The sequence below is a fragment of the Rhodnius prolixus genome, unplaced genomic scaffold (genome assembly GCF_049639745.1).
Source record: "Rhodnius prolixus isolate KJV_2025 unplaced genomic scaffold, Rpr scaffold_2, whole genome shotgun sequence".
NCBI classification, from domain to species: domain Eukaryota; kingdom Metazoa; phylum Arthropoda; class Insecta; order Hemiptera; family Reduviidae; genus Rhodnius; species Rhodnius prolixus.
In genome coordinates this window covers 4638436-4656695 of record NW_027411592.1, presented here as the reverse complement: position 1 = coordinate 4656695, position 18260 = coordinate 4638436, and the positions used below count along the sequence as shown (strand labels likewise).

Genomic DNA, 18260 nt, shown 5'->3' with positions numbered 1-18260 from the left:
CCCTAATGCAAGACTCCAAATTTTGTCGTGCTATTTGTGTTTAGAGCATTCCAATAGGACATAATTCTAATTCTGCGTATTGTGATTGATTCTCTTCTCATAAGCTGCTGTTTAATATGTCTGTTCAGTTCAGGCCAAGTTTATACCCTAAAGAAGTATAGGCAGATACCCTGCCTTATTTATCTCTATCTTAATTTCAAGATTCAAGCTCTCCAATCAGGGTAATGTTTACCTGCTGGCGGGTGGCCTTCCCCAAACTAATAACTGACCTAAGAGTTTGCAGTCATGATAGACTGAAGAGTCAATGCACTAAATACGCTGTTTTACTTTCCTATGCTTAAATAATTCTTTGTGCTAGTTTTTGTTCTTAAGATTTAATAACTTTTTCGGAGTCAAAAGAAAATGTGCGGAAAACGACAAGACACAGTCTTGAGCTTTGTCAAGAGCCTAAATATGTATATATCTAACGGCACTAGAACCGGGAAGATCGGTCCTCTTTTTCTCAAAGGGATTCCGCCTCCCATCTTTATTTCTAGCAGTCATCATCCAGACGGGGAGGCAAGTTGTTGCTTAGGCCCGAGGCTGTGCTTGTCTGCCCATCTTACTCTTGGAGATAAATTCAACTGACATATACTCATGCACTTGTTATGAACTGCTGAGTCTAAAGACCATTTCTCTCCTGCGGATAAAGAAGATGAAGTATAAAGCAAATGTAATTATTCCTGAACAGGCCCATTAGAGACTGATAAAGATTAAAAATAAAAAGAAAACATTATGACATTATCTCCGTTAAAACCGATCTCTAGTTTATATTTATTACCTACAATAAAAAAATAATGACTCACACTTTAAATGCAGGTGTGAATGATCCTCCCAATATAAATATATAAAATTACACTGAAATTGTAACTGGTATGGAGAGATGTATATTGATCCCAAATTCATGGAATGTTATCAGGAAGGGTCTAACAGCTTGCAGGAAGATTGCTCACAAAATCCGTCACAAAGACTAGATGTTCAATAATATTCTAAATAGGAACATTTATGAAAAAAATTCTTAATAGATGAAAAAGTATTGTTTTTTTTGTTTCAATTATAATGTGTTTTTCATAGGCTTCCTTTTTTGGTTCGGTTTAATAGTTATGACAGCTGAGTAGTAAGTGGGAGATCCCAGTATGAATCCTGTGTGCAGCAACTTTTTATTTGTTGAAAAAATATTAATTAGAAATTATGAGCATCCAACCCTGTTCACGACTCTAATTTGGTAAAAATCAGTCAATTAATTTACTCTTTTTTTTGGTAATGTTTCTCTAGTGAGATTTCATTGTCAACCATAATTTCTGATATTGAAATGCCTTTATTCTTTCGCAAGAATAACGCAAGTGACATGTTTATTTAATTGCTAAAATTAGGGATTAATTGTTTAAAGTAATTAATTTCTTAGCATTTTTTTTTTTTGCTAAATGGATAAAGCGGCTGTACAGTAAATTTATTTTGTTGTACATAAAGTTGCATAATATGTGTGTGTATGCAACATGGCCAAGCAAGCACACTTCCAAGAGATAATTTTTTGCGTAATATTTGCTAAATAATATAAAAAGAAAGCTACTGATCAAAAAACAGAATAAGGCAAACATTTAGAGTGAAAAAATCCTTTTAAGTGTGCTGAACAGGTTGACAAATTCATTAACTTCTTGGGGGTTACTTTTTTATATCTGGTTGATTAATTATGGAAAACCATGTTTGAAGTTATGTTTAGAATAAGGCCTTTCATATTTTTTTGTAATTAAAAAAACAAACTTTTTTTTGTTGGCCTTGTGTTCTCAGCAAACTTAAGAACAAATTATTTTCATTCTGAGAGTTAATCAGAATGTTTTGAAGGAAATACCCTTTTAATCTAATCTGGAATCAGGATCTCTATAGGGAAGTTAAGCACTCAGGCCTCAAGTGGGCCCTTTTTGCTCTCTGCAAAACACAGCTTTAAACAATTCTGAATCATTCAAGAATGCAGAAGAGGAGTTGAGCAAAGAATTCGACTCCCATTAGGCTAAGAAATATTTCATTTGATAATTTCTCTCTTTTCCTAGAATTAATTTCCACTACATAAGTACAGAGCAATGTCACATCAGTGAATAAGCACTAAATTACAAATAGCACTCTTTTTTTTTATTTGGTAATACATCAGTGACTTGGAACCGCTTCTGAACACAATTTTAAGAAGACAACAGATATTTGTAAATATTTCTTGCCTGGAAATCAAGCAAACATTTTTAATCCTTAGAAAATTTTATAGTTTTTTTTTCCTTAAAAAACATTTCCATATTTCTCCAAGATATTACGAACACTAAGTACTGTGATGTGACAAATATAAAGAGTACTCGGGATTCTGCCCTGCTTCTACCAATACCATCCTTTACGGCACACCCCTCCGTGACTACAACTCTTACATTTTTTAAAACATACTTTACATATCTGATATTAACAGTTTTCTACAGAGGATGAATTTTACACTTTTACACAGGTTCATTGTCTAATTTCTCACAATAATCACCAAACAAAAAACACACTTTAAGTTCTTTGAATAATGGCACTATACCTTACAAAATTATTAAAAATAAATAAAACAGAGAAAGTTTACTAATGAAAATACATGTACACATGCATTATTAAAATTTACTGATTTTTTTGTCACTTCCATGCACATATTCCAAAGGTGAGTGGGAAAACACGCAACACTAGAATGTGTATAAAGCAGAAAATTAGCCATTATCCAGGGCATGATTTGACTTTGATCTTGTTAGGTACTGCAAGATGTAAATTAATTTAGTGAAATGCAATTTAGCAGAATATATGAAGTAAAATTGATCAGAATAAACAGTGTGGAAGGACCCATTAGAGTTTTTGTTTATTCCGCTTTTAACACTTTAAATTTGCTTCACAAATGATTCGGTAATGTTGGATAGAAAATCATTTAAACCGTCAGAACAATTTTCATGAAAAATTAGAATGGTCAGCGAAAATCTATTCATAATCTTTACAAGAATATGTAGATGAAGATTTTAAGCAAACAACTTCAACCGATACGACCGACGATCAAAACAAGGGGATTGAAATGTGAGAAAAGTGATTCTAGCAAGCAAACGCAATTCTATGACGCTGCACTCATTTCAAATATCAGTACAATGAATTCAACTTTGTTACTGAAGAATACAAAGCAATCATGACAAAGCTTTGTCAGAAGAGTGTAAATTAGTAACAAATATTTTCTCATTATTTTATCAACTACAACTTTTACTGACTGTGTCATCAATAATGTCATCTTTGAAATTTCCATCAAATTATGCATATTTAAAACAAAAGGGGCACGGAAGCAACCAATCTTCTTAATGATCGCACGTGCTAAGCCTTGCGCCTCATTGGCGTATGCCTTTCTGCACGCAACATCCAATTCGTCTAGTCCCAAGACATAGACTCATAAACAAAGAAAAGTGTAATCAAGGGGGGATTTCAGAAAACGTATAGCTTCTGCTGAATAGCCCTGCAGCAGTAGTTTATGCTCTGGTGTATACTTCATCAGATTACCTGGGATTGTGGGCTGATCATCCTGCTCGGCCTCACTGGTCGGAGTGGTCTGGGTGGCACCATCCTCTAATCTGGGCGGCGAGCTCGAACCATCTCGCCATCTACGTTCCTCAGTTTTCTCCTTCTGCTCTTCATCTGAAACAGCGCATTCTTTTCTTGACCAGATCGAAATATTCAACATTTTTATTTAATTATTTTTTCAATAATGTAACTGATTAAAATGACAATAAAATCATCAATCGATGATATAGGTGAAGTGTTAATCTTTAGTAACTGTTTACAGTAATCCTTGAAGGAAGTCGGCTACAGTTTGACAGCTCACAAAACTGGTCACAGTACACTCCCTTTCCTCATTTCTTATTTTAACACTATTGCTTATATAAATCTGAGAAAATAATATATTTGTGTTAAATATATTTTTTGTTAAATTAATTCTTATTATTTTTAAAAATTTTCACAAAAAGTGGCATATTATTCCAATGTGAACATCCATTCTCTTTATGTTAAGATTAATATTAATTAAATGAAATGCGAGAGATGTCAACCCTGAGCGTTAGGGTAAATTTATTTCACAGTTGAATCGCCCACTTCAGCTCAAAGGCAGCTAAGCTATATGTAGATATATGCTAAATACTTAAATTCAGGCTCTTGTGAGTCCACAAAATTGACCTGAGTAAAAGATTGAAACTGATCATCTTAAAAATTAACCGTTCTATTAGGAAGAAATCGGAGTTTCCAATAATAAGCAAATGTACTTTCAGTCAAGTATCTATTACTAATTACATTAGTAAAAATAAGAAAAACAAATCATTTACATTGTTCTGAAACATACTTCTTATATGAGTTCACACGGCATTGAACCTCATTCACAAGTTGTCCGTTCCTCGTTCCCAGCAATTCAAATTTTTTTTTATACATAACGGGATGTACAAAGAAATTTTTGGAGTTATATGAACTCTAACCGTGTTACTGTACTGATTTCTAGCTTTTGTCGATATTCTGATAACATTTGTGTATTTTAATAGTATGGGATGTTTTTTGTTTTTAATTACATGAATGTAAAGAGTATAAACAAACAAATTAGCTCTTTAGTCAAGAATTGAGAAGTAACAAAATGGAGATAACAGAATAATATTCATTTGTCTTTTAGTTCATGCGAGGGGTTTCAAATGGAATGCCTTAAATGGAAACTTAGGAATCTGAAATGGAAATGAACGGAATGACGTCATCACTAACTTATAGAATGTAGGTATTGTTTTCTAGGCTTGTCTTTACATTGTCAGTTTAGTTGAATAGTTGTTGCGATACTTGGAACGGTTTTCTTCCTTCATTTGAATTATATTATGCCAACTTACTTGGATGTCATGTCCACGTTAGGGTAATAGGCTGTCTAAGACATAGATAACTATACTGAGAAAATTTTGGAAATTGGTCAACCTATTGGCTTGGTTTCTCAGGGCTTTTGAGTTGCTTATAATCCAGTTAACCTTGCCATTCTGAATCATACGGGTACCTTATTGTGTTTTCAATATTACTCAAGAAGAGGATCCTACACTAAAACGAAAATGAACACTTAATAGATCAAAATGTGAAACTGTCATAGCCATTAGTGCGTCGTTGATGATGAGGTGCATTAGCTAGATAAATCAAAGAGGGCTGATGCATTCAGATGATGATGAATTTATTTTCAGGTGATGCTTAGCTCATGCAAACAGAAGCAAGTTGTAAATGACCATGTTTACAACATAATCCTGAGAAGGGTTCTGCTGTGGCGTTCACGAAGAGAAGGAAAGTAGAGCGGCACAGATCTAGGTCTTTCAAGAAAGACGAGAGTTTGTGAAGAAAGGTTTACTACCCGTATAATAGTGAATTGAACTTGTAGCCTCTTATAGAGCATGTTTGTAGGAAAGCGCAGACAATTTTATGGCAGAATGGAAAAACGAGGAGTGGAAGCGAAAGTTAGAGATTAGAATGTGTCCGAATGGTCATGCTACAATGGGCAAGCCTGTTGGAGCTCCAAATTATTGAGGGAATCTTGCAGAAAATTCAATAGCTTTCAACTCCACTAGAGGAACGGATTTCTGGCAAGAGCTTTATGATTTGGTTTTGTAGTAATATTCATAGAGTTCAGCTGTTCAAGAATATGGTGCAGAGTTCCTTATTTTTTAGTCGAATTAAGTTGACCTCAAGACATAATATCAACGCTTTCCAAAATACAACTTCGCAAAGTTCGCCAAAATAGCAAGCCACACTCTAAGTTAAAGTACTTGTCATGCGAAAGATGTTTTTCTTAAATACTTAATGTTAATTAATGAAACATTTATATATATTTTTTTATCGGTACCAATATTGAATATGCTTTTATGAATACAAAAACTGGAAATATATATTTTTTAGGTGACAGTAATACAAATAAGTAGCGACTACTTCAAAATTATTATTGTTTTGATAGAAACAACATGGTTAAATTTTAATATTTTTTTTTTTTTGTTTGTTTGTTGGCTTCCTGTCTGTGCAGATTAGCCAGGGATGTACAATGTATTATTTAATGGGATGTGTTATGAGTACTATTGTTATTTTTGTTTTAGTTGCTGTTATGTTTTATGTTTTTATTTTTATTTTCAAAGTTTGATTTTGTTTTTGGTAATGAATTGGAAATTAGCCAGATACGTTTCGAATATTGGTTCTGTGAGGATGGTATGCAGGTTGGCAGGAAGTGGACATTTCGCTTTGATGACTGCATTCCACAGTTTGTCCCTATCATCCTGGTGACTATTGCAATCGAGGATCAGGTGGTTGGCGTCTATAATTGTATCAGAAGGGCAAGAGCAAATTGGAGGGACTGAAATTCCTATACGGCTGAGATGGTGGGGCGAGAAGTTATGGTTGAAGCGCAGTCGTATCAAAGTAGTAGTGAACTTTCTACGTTCTGCGAAGTCAGAGTACCACGGTTTTTTAGGTATTGTCGGCTGCAGTGAGGTGTAAAATTTACCTTTGGCATATTTTGATTTTTCGTAATCTATAGACCATGCCCTGTAGTAGGAACGTTTAGAGAAGTTCTTTATATCTGAAGGTAACAGTTTCTCGAGCTTTAGATTCTCCAGGCGTATTGCCTCTTTTGCCTAGAGTCTGCAATTTCATTGCCAGTTATCTCTGAGTGGCCCCTAATCCATATCAATCGAACTGTCTTTCCGCTAAGACCCGCTCTCTTCAGGAGGTGGACAGTTTCGAGCACCGTGAAATCGGCTTTATGCCCGGGGCATTTAAGCTTGTTGAGCACACTCTTGCTATCAGAAAGTATGACAACTGTTTGTGCCTCTGTCGAGGCTACTAGATTTGCGCATTTATTGATGGCAGTGAGTTCAGCCGAAAAGACTGAGGCATGGCGGTGTAACTTATATAGTCTACTGAGGTTGGTTTGCGAGTCATACACTGAACATCCCACCCCTTCAGGGGATTTAGACCCATCAGTGTAGAGGAAGTACGCACTTGGGAACCTGGCATTTAGTTTTGCCGATAAGTATTCATTATTTGCCGATTCAGAGATACTTTTATCATGCTGGTAGAAGTTAGTTATGACACATTCTGGAGCTCCCAGTGTACACTCAAGGTCAAAAGAAAATGTTGGGAGATGGGTACTCCGGTGTAGGGACAGCATGAATTGCGACAGAGACCAGAACTGATGTACAAGAATTGGTGTACTTTTTTTATACCAATAACTTTCAGTGAGGATTCGGGGAGCTAGTCTGCTTATTTTCTGAATGACGGGTTGATTCAACAAGGGCAGTCTGTCAGCGATGTAGCGCGAGGCTAGTAGGTTCCTTCTTATTTTCAAAGGAGGTTCCTTTGCCTCCGTTAGTAAGGCGTTAATGGGGGTTGAGTTGAGAGCGCCCAGGCATGTACGAAGGGCTTTGTGTTGGATGCGGTCAATCTTTTGGAGATGTGTAGAAGCGGAATCCCCATAGAGAAAGCAGCCGTAATCAATCCTGGAGCGAATTAGCTGACGGTATAACATCAAGGATATTTTTATATCTGTTCCATACATTTTATGATTCATAAATCTCAAAATATTCAGACTCTGTTCACACTTAGCTATGAGATATTCTATGTGAGTCCTCCAGAGGAGTTTCCCATCCAAATACATTCCCAAAGTTTTCATCACTGTTTCTAGTCGTAGACTGCATCTCCCGAGAACTACCGGGGATGTCGCATTATATTTTCTACGTCTCGTGAAGATGGTTACACTGCTCTTGCTATCAGAGATAGACATGCCTACACTGATGCACCAGTCATTAAAAGCGTACATAGCCGTATCCAGAGCATCAGTGGCTGCTTTGAGTGACTTCGCTTTACTATATAGGATGATATCATCTGCAAACTGGGAAATTTTGATGGAAGGACACAGCGTCGTACACATATCCGCCGTATATAGGTTAAACAGAATGGGACTAAGTACCGCCCCTTGTGGTAATCCATTGTGGGTATGACGTGGCCCATATGTTTTCCCTTTATGACGTACTGATATCAGCCGTTCATGAAATAGGTTATAGATGTGAGTAGTTATACGAGAAGGAACGCCCATGTTTATCATTTTTTTAACCAAGACTGAAATGCTGACGTTGTCGTACGCATTGGTTAGATCTATATTAGCAGCAACAGTGAACATATTGTCTGAGAACCCATTATGGATGTCCATTACGAAGTTGGAGAGTGCATCCTGTGTGCTTCGTTTCTTACGGAACCCAGTCTGGTGACTCGGGAGCTTGCCTTCTGCTTCAATCCACCACTCAAGACGCGTTTTTATTAGGCGTTCAAAGGTCTTACACACGCACGATGATAGCGCTATTGGTCTGTATGACGTAAACTCAGACGGGTCTTTGTTTGGTTTTAGCAGGGGTACCACAATTTGTTTACTCCACTCTTCAATTTTAATATTATCCTGCTTGTTGTCATTAATTAATATTATTAGTTGTAGTGTAATCCTGCCAACCAGTAATAACTTGAGGATAATTAAGATGGAGTCACAGGAGAATCCAGTAGGATACATTCATTACTGAGGTTTTTAATCAGATTTTGTGTTCGTGGTCCAAAAAAACATATTCCGATCGGACTCGACTGCCTTTTCCTAGTTTTTACTCCCTCAATAGGTTCGAATTCAGCGCTTTCGAGGGCAATAATTGTGATGGTAGGAGCCAATAGCTATAGGGAGACTAAGCAAACTAATGTAATAGGGTTAGCGGTGGTAGTTTCTCTGTCGCTTGTAAGTTTCTACTGCTTATTTTCATCACAATGTAGCTAATTTTGTATTAAGGCCTCCTGCAAAACTAAATAATGAACGATTTTTCCGTCAAGGTTTGCCAGTAAAGACAAAAGTGGATTTTAAAAAGGAAAAGTTACTTTAATGCTAGCAGTTGTGTTTGTTTATGTCAGAATGATAGCTACATTAAACTAGGTAGAATAAAAATGTATTGCTGAATAATTTAAGCAGACATTAAAGAAATTCCAAGGTTATCAAAATTCTTTTGGCCATTATATATGTAATTACATAAAAAAAGAAAATGGCAATAAGGAGCATTTCCTCTGCGTTAATAAAATAATTCCAGGGAAGCAAACTAAACAAGTTTCTATAAAATGATTAAATGAATTGTCCTCACTTTACCAAATAAACGAAATGTTTACCCGATACTTGAAGCCACTTTATAATCTGGAATGCTTTTTAACAGGATTTCTCTTAATCCAATTCTAAAACTTCTGCATTTTTCTTAAATGTTAGCCTCAATGTTGATTTACTATAACAGAACTTTCACGCAGATAATTTTTTTTCTGACATATGTAAGTGGACGGTAGGCGAAATCCAAAAAGATATTGTTCAAGAGAATAACAATTCCATTCAAGCGCTTTTCAACTGGATTTAAAAAAAGAAAACAAATCCTAAGTATTTTGATTACCTTTGTTATCACAATAACTCACAAAATAAAAATAACAGAATGTTCAAATTTCATAGATTCTCAAGTACAGCCGAGCTTGAAAGAGACAAGTGAGTATTGACAATTTGTTTTCCTGAACATTGAATTAAAACAAAAGGTAAACCATGTCAATTTATTTAACTTTAACTTGTGTTTGGTTAACATTCTGTTAGAGCTGTACCTAGTGGAGGCATTATTGAGCCGTAGGAAACTTGGCGATCTTCCAGGGAATATCCTCTCTGCAATCAGTAATATCGTCCCTCCCAATATTACTCATTCACAACGTACTCTTACTACCCACATTTTATGAAACAGACGTAAGGCTTACTTAAAAAATCATAATGTACTAACATGTAAATTTCTTTTCTGAATATAAAAAAAAACTTAAAATATCCCACAGTGGCAAACTGAGAAAATTTTGGGAATATGTGACATCCTTTAATTAATTCGCACTCAGAATTCTAAAGAAACCAATGGAAAATTTAATGAACAAAGTTTTCACTCGGCAGAAATGGACAAATGAACGAATGAAAGAGAAGAGAGCATAGTTATAGAAATCTTGAGGAATTTAACTAAACTAATTCTCAGAAATACGTTAAACATGAGACGCTGACGCTCCAGTTTTGTTGGTATTGAGCTTACCCGGTCTTCAGGAGGTGATGAAAGTTGTTTAAACAAAACCAACGAATGGAGGCAAAAGTAGAATCTGGTTACAAAAAAAGAAAGTAAAAGATAACCAGCAGTACACTTTGTTATCTTGGTTCAACAGGAAAAGAAGAAGGCAATAAAGCAGCGGAGATTCTCTCTTTTGGAGCAACATTCAGAAAAATGTGTTGGAGAGGGTAAGTAGCTTTGCCATTCCTAAGTATTCATCGCTAGTTCAGATCCATTGCTCATTTGGGAACTCTGTTCTCTCGAAAAGTCATCGAGAAGACAAGGAAAGCGGTATTAGATAGACAATTGGTATAATTCTGATGTTTTCTTTTTGTTAGGTTCCTTCCTAAAGTGCGCTTTCAATGTGTGTTCTTGCTGCGTCGTTATTAGGATGGCTCTAACAACCAACTAGCGGAGCGGATAGTAAACATACTATACTATGAATTCCTTTTATTCACCATTAAATAAATCTAAGTCCTAGACTGGGAATCGAACCTACTTCCCTAATACTACTCAGCAATGCGGGCCTCGCCTCTAACCGCTCTGCTACCGTGGAGTCTAAAGCATATAATTGTTCGAGATAAATATTATAATGGATGGAATTTAAGACTATATAATATCATTTCTTTCATTTTTTTTAGTTTTCTGAAAAGTAATCAAATCATTTTACAGCGGCTGCATAGAAATGGAGTTATCATGCTTCTCTCCATAACTATCGTATTATTAGTGAATCCTCATAATACTAAGTACAGCTTTCAATAAGTAAAACTCCAAATCTCGAATAATACTCATAGAAGTTTAATCGCAGCCAAAAGATTCGAGATAGACAGTTTATGTGATAAAGCATTTTCGATAAGATCTCAAAGCTTCAGCTCAAATCGTTCAGTAATGACCACTGTGGGACCTAAACCAACTCATCTTCTGGGAACTTTCCAAGGCTTTTCGTTCTGAAATTTACATTTGACATTCTTGAGTCATGCTAACCAAATTAAATTTGAACAAAATATACAACACTTCCTCCTGTGAGAAATAAGAGAAGTAATGCAGCGAAGTAGAATAATAACTCAAGGCAGTTCTACTTACTTTAATAATTACTTAGGATTTAAATTGCCAAAATCTATTACATATAAATTAGTTTGATGAAATTATTTGAATTTGTAGCCACTAATTTATATGTAATTCAGAAAAGAAAGAATTTATTTTATATTGTTTTAAAGCAATAAAATAGAAATCTCTGTTATCTAAATATAATAACATCCGCTTATTTTCCATTTCGTGTTAATGAAATATTAGATATATGAAAAAAATATAACATTCAATTTAGTTGATTATTTGTAAATAAACTAAGATATTGTAAAAAAGGAAAAAAAAAAACAGTATCATAAATAACGAATACTCACGCAAATATAGAAACTGTTGAACGACACTATGTTACCAGCCTATGTGCACGTCTTAACGAAATATGCTCTAACGTAGGTTACTGCGCTTTCAGCAATGAAAATGTAAAGAGAGGGGTGTTACAAAGAATCAGAAATTACTAACGGGGCGGTGTCTAGTGTGGGAATTATTAACTAGCACAATTCCATTTAAATTATTGAGTTGCCAAACAATAAATAACAGTATACATCTATACTTCCTCTTCCTTTTCTAAATGTTGATTAATTAAAAGAAAATATTTCCTGAGATTAATTATCAACTAACCTGGTTTTGTATATAACAATGTAATTGTTCATGATAACCAGCAGAAAGCATAGTAACAACAGATAATTCTCAGATAATTGATATTGATAATTGATCAGCAAAAATAAGAATTCTTGATTTTCTTCAATCTCAAATTCTTTATTAATATGAATTTTATAGTTCATCTGTCTAAAAAAAAAAATAATTGCAGATATTTTGAGAAAGAAGGAGAATAGTAAGGAGGCACACGAAATAGAAATAATACAAAACTGGAAAAACTCACTTCAAATGTAGTGCTGGTTTAGAGAGCCAATAATATGTTCCTTGCCAATATGGAACCTTTAAACTTAACTTGTAAGTTTTCTTTTTTTTATTACATTTTTTTGAAAACTGACTCTAAATGTTTTAAACTTGGTATTTCAAGGCACTCATATAGATCTGGAGCTTATATTTGAAGCAGTTTTTCAGAAAAATTTCCTTTAGGAGCACTTTTAGGAGGAGGGGTGGTTAGGCTTGCTGCTGAAAGGCTATTCTGAAAGGATGACCCCTTTCATAGTAACCAGGATCAAATGTCCCTAAACTTCACTGTTTGTAGAAAACAGCACACTGAAAGTGCGCCATCCCAGAAGGGTTGTTTTTACTTTTTCTTCATTTTGAACGAAAACCACTTCTGCAGTTTTTTTTCTTTGTATTAATTACTTATGTAAAAAGCTATATTTTCTTTTGTAACTTTTTCTTTAAAAAAAAAAAAATCATATAGGACAACTCTGAGGAGGTTTCCCTCTTAGCGCCAAATTCAATATTCAGCGATACCACCGGAAGTACCAATGTTAAAATCGAGAGATTCACATATCACACTGCATCCTAGCTTTCAGTTCGAACTGCGCGCTATCGTGGCGTTTTTCTTTAGTTTAAATTAACCATTATTTAGAAATTTGGAAGTACTTAATTGATAAAACCTTTGGCTATGGGAAAACATGTCATCCCTTTAATAAATAATAATTCTTTGAAACATAATCTTTGAAAACAGATTCTCAGTACAATGTTTTTTACATTTAACGGTAAAATGAAAAGGTGAAATGCAAATTAGTCCCTGAAATAGTTATACAAGTGCTAACTGAACAAATTTTTGATGAGTGCTTCAGATTTCGACGAAATCCGTTGCAGTAGGGATCCACGGCATAAATCTAGAGCAACCCGTTGCAGTCCCAATAATTATTTTCTGTTTTTGAATACTCAATGTAAATTTAATCTTACAGCATTATATTAGAACACTACGCTAATAACAACTAGGAAAGAATGTTTTTAAAGAAAGAAAAGACAATAACAATTAACATCAAGAATCATTAGTTTTAAAGAAAGACATAAGTAAAAATAAAAGTTTATTTTTGTTTTTAATGGGATGTGGTTTTACGAATTCGCTTTGATATCATATTCAGCAAAGATGGAAATACCCTTTCATTATATTATTTATTTTTACTTTTCTACTTTTATTCAGTAGCAGCTAAGAATTGAGCGAGTGCGGTAATAAGTAATGATGGCGCAAGTCAGTTTTATCTTGAGAATTCGTGCTCCCGCCAAAAAGTTATCCATCTCCTCCTGTGTAGGGAGATATTTTGTTAAAACAGCATCAAACTCTAAAATATCTTTGATCCTGAAGAATTTGGTGCAACAATACAGGAGCCTATTCTCACACTAAGAAATTGTTGAGCTGCGTGATTTTTTTTTCTAATATTGTTTGTTTAATAACAAACAATTATCATCTTTCATTAGATTTCAAAATGAGGAGGACAGTGGTATCTCAAAAAAAAAAAAAAAAACTTCTGTAATTAAAAAGCAGCTTCCATAAATTACATGTCTATTATTATGTTTTCTATCATAAATTTTAGAGTTTTTTCTCTTAGAAAAAGACTCATCCAAAGAGATGTACTTTTCTCCAAGTTCAAGAGAAACCCTCTGGAAGAGTAAACTCGAAAAAGTCATTCTTTCCTGATCCACTTCCGGCGGAGGAGGAGGAGTATTCTGCTAAAATTGGAGGGAAATATTCTCTTGGTCGCGTTTTATCTTCGCACTTAAACCAAATATCAGTATGAACGTTCAGCCATATCCCTTAATACTTTCAGTAATACGTTTTTTAAAAATCCTAATTTGGAAATTTCGAAAAATTATTCATGTCCATTACAAAACGATCTCCCCGAATGTCTCAAATAAAAGTGATCCACCTACGTTCTCAAGACTTCCTTTTACGAATGTTATAAAGCTATTCTTAACCTAGTCAGTAAATAGATATAAAGCTGTAGATTCTTGAGTAAAGTTAATAGTTGAGTCAGTACATAGTAGATGAAAAGGTAAGAGTTACTCTTCGGGGTGAGAAAGGAGGCCCTCCGCTAGTGGCCAACCCTGATCTCTATCCTGGCTTAGAGAAACGTGTAGTCACCTGCTCTCTTCAACAGAGATTACCTACTTGATGTATTTTCCAACGTGAAGCTTTACAAAGAATTCTAATGCAACATATATGTATAAGTATGTAAACCACTACCACAGTAAATATTATTCTCAGTTATTAGCAAACACTCTACTTACTGACTTGATTAATGAGCATTAAAAAATAAAATACTGAAACCTACTGATTTACGTTAAATACAACTTATTAAATAAATGCTACTTATGTTCTAGTGAAACTCTTTCTAGATAGTATTTTGTTCAGTTAATGCTGTTCACCCGAATATTACAATCGTGTCCCATTTTGAAAAGTATCTAAACTTCATGTTTTGTGCTTCCCTTAGGTAAGTGAAAAGTATTCTTAGAAAAGGTTTAGTAAACCATTGTTTAGCTCTGGTCTCTGAATGAAAACACCACAGTAATTCAATTATAGTTATAAAACATTTGGCGTTTGCAACAATAAATGTAAGTGGAGGATGTGATCAAGACGGCGAATTAAATTTAACGTGAGTAAGACAACACAAATTAATTTTCACTAAGACGACAAAGCCACCGCTACTGTAATAACCAGGACGTATCGATATCCAAGCGAGTTCGTCGATAGTGTCAATTAAATCGAGGATTAAAAACCACTGTGATAAAATCACTTTTACGATATACGGAACGGAACAATTATCTACATAACATTTCCAATATTCAGTCTACAGACGAATCGTAATGCGTCTTTCTACGCTGTACGGTGTACATATATTTACAAAGCATTGGAGTAAAGCTTCCAAATGGAAAATTCATCAATTAGGTCATCTCTCTTGAAGTTCTTAGCTTGTCTTTAAGCCTGGAGAGAGATCATTTAATTACTTGAGGGCCTTCTTACTCACCAATCTCTTAAATTCTGGAGAGTTCCAAGAGTGACTGGCTTCTTTCATTCAGTCCTAAGTGAAGGTATGGTGCTAAGAGCTCATTGTATATTCTGTAAGCCCTCATCAGCAAGATGTATTTATTTGTACAGATTGGAATTTGAATTTTAACCAATGCCTGTAAATGACAAAGTGACTTACAAACATATAAACGACGATTTAACTCTTCTTATTTTTTAAACATACATCATATAAAGGGTAAAGGAAAGGATGATTCTATTTAAAATTGTATTCGCTATTAAGTTTCAGCGTTCTTAGACAAAAAAAGCTAAAAAAAACAAGCCTGAATAGTTAACATAACGAGATGTGCAGTTTTACCAAATTGATCTCTATCAAACTTCGGCACAAAAGGTTAGTTTTCAAAATACAAATTCCAAAAATGGGGAACAGAGCTCTTATTTTTTTAACGAGCCATTGAAGAAAGCCAAGTTTTTAGTCAGACATCAAATCAAATGAAGTTTTTCGACCAATTATTTAATTGAAATCATTTGAAAGGGCTCTCAAAATAAATGTTTAATTAAAACTTGTTGAATTCCAATTATTAGTCGAAGAACCATACAACTACAAAACCATGAAAGAAACCATTTCATTGACTGTTCGCCTCTATTCATGTTATTCTATTTCCAAGTTGATTAAGATTAATCAAGTTGTACAAAAAATATTTAACATTAAATGTTTACATTTTACGAAATAAAAAGCCAATTTTAAATATTATTAAAGAGAAATTAACAAATATACGAAATTATAAAAAGATAAAATAAAGCAGAGTAAAAGTGAAGTTAAACGCTCTCTAGCGGTGAGTGGCACATAATAGAATTAGTTCTGCACTGTGCTGCTCTCCTGCATTGCAGTTTAAGTGCGGTTGCGGCTTTTAATTTACCTACGTATAAAAATTTATCTATATTTAATTTACTGGTAAGGAGAAGTGAAAATAGTGTATCAAATTTCAAAATATCAAATATAAAATTTAGTTTTCATTACAAACAGGCATTTAAAGGTCCTCTGAGTTTGAGAAAATTAGTTACATACCTCATCCAATCTGGATAAATTCTTTACATAAATCTCCAGAAAGTGATCTCAGGTTACAGGTTACCTGTCTATCACAAGAAAGCGAGTTGTAGAGACTCTTAGGAGGGGATCACCGTGTTGTTGAGTGTCTAGTTCTGAATGTAAATAATTGCTTAATTATAGCTGAATAAGGACACTAATGTAAGCTCATTTCACAAATTGAAATGAATGTCTCTACGGAGGTGTCCGTCCCTACGCTTCGCCGATATAAAGTCAAACTTCTTTATTTACAGGTTAAATGTAAGCAGGATGCAAATCATCTTGGCACTGTATTCGGGAGATTGATTGGATCAAGTGATCCCTGAGCGATTTAGCATTTTGACGGATCCTAGTGACTACAGATCTTAGTGCGCTAATATTCTCTTCTCTGTATGATGAGGCGTTCTTTCAAACGGTTGTTTAAAAATCATATTGGTGAAGAGACAATTATTTCAGTTGATCGATTTTGATCAAAACTCTTTTGTCGCGTCCTTTAGTAACAGTAACACCTATTTGAAAAATGTAATCCAACATTCGATTTTGGGAGGTTCAATTTTTGAGTTTGGCTAACCACCCAAATACACTCACAAAACTATTTGTATGAACAAGATGTTTATTTACGCTAAAAAAAAAACAGATTTACTTGAACTAAGAATTTAAGGTAGAAAAGTACCAGATACTCTAGTAGTAAACCCAATCAACCCTTCAGTAGGGTAAACTCAATAAGTACATCTGGTTCTAATACAGATCAAAGTTAACTACTTACTTTTAACTCTTGACCATTCCAGGAATTTAGAACTTTACAAGTTTATTATTAACTTGCTGTGTTAGCCACAGCGATTCCCAATTTACAAAAAAAAATGTTCTGTTCCTGCCATTCTGTTCACTTCCCTTGAATAAAATCCGATTTTGGAGTGTAATAAATATTTGAAAACAAATACTAAACTCGCAAAGCTACCATTATTAGCCAGCAACTCATGAAATAGCGAACACAAATGTCAAATAATTAATAATTTTTAAAGATCTGTAACTTTTATTTGAATAATAGTCTATAATAATACGTTTCAGACATTCTGAGCAGGAATTGGCTTCCAAAGGGCCACTTACGTTAAGTAAAAATTGGAAATATGTTTTAAAATTCTGAGTTTGAAGAAGCGAGAAGATTGTGGCAAGAAGGTTAAGTTGAGTTACTTCATTTTGTTTGTTTGTCTAGGATCAGGACCTTGGCCGACGGAGCCACGGTGGAGTAGTTAGGCTGTTTTCCCTTAACATTGTTAAACAGTTTGTTTGGACTACCGAGTGTTTGGTTCACGTCAGGATCTTCTTTCTTTTTTTTTTCTTGAAGCTGAGGAAGGTAAGGATAGGGTTCCCACTATCCTTGGACTTAGACAATAATAATAATAATTTAGGAAGGACGAATCCATGTTGAGTTTTACACAAAATAATTTATCTACATATATTAAAAAAATAAAGTTACATCAATAATGGCTGGTGAACATTAAGCTACAAAAGCAGAATAATGATAATCAATGGCGTAATAATATTTGCATATGAGTGTGATGGTGGGGCGAGTAAGAAGAATATAGATGTGGGCGGATTAGCTTGGACATATTAATATATTGTTAGGGAGTGCTATATTAACTGGAGGGTACATTACATATGCTCTAACGAACTAGAGATGACAAACACAGACATGTGCCACGGTTTTGTCGTTAAATAACTGGTGCTCTGCCAAAGGAACTAAATATTAACATGTCATAAATAATTAGTGTCTCCAGTTTCCAGTATCATTGTTAACTTTCTGATCTAGTTTAATCTCGCACAAATTTTACGGGCCATAAATGTTACCCACTTCGCTTAATAGACTTAAATGCAAATGGTCCAAGTGAATAAATTGGTATGTTCAAAACTGGCAATTATATTAACTACATCTGAACTAGCCAACACTCACCAGGTGAGCGGATCCGGAGCT

At 34.4% G+C, this 18260-nt stretch overlaps 1 protein-coding gene across 1 annotated transcript in view; it reads right to left on the bottom strand.

Moving 5' to 3' along the window:
• Positions 1-18260, bottom strand: part of LOC141450303 (uncharacterized) — a 97248-nt gene that overhangs the window by 13891 nt on the left and 65097 nt on the right. The window contains exon 4 of the mRNA XM_074120607.1: positions 3583-3717. Coding sequence (XP_073976708.1) covers positions 3583-3717 — 135 coding nt within the window. The remainder of the gene's footprint in view (positions 1-3582; positions 3718-18260) is intronic.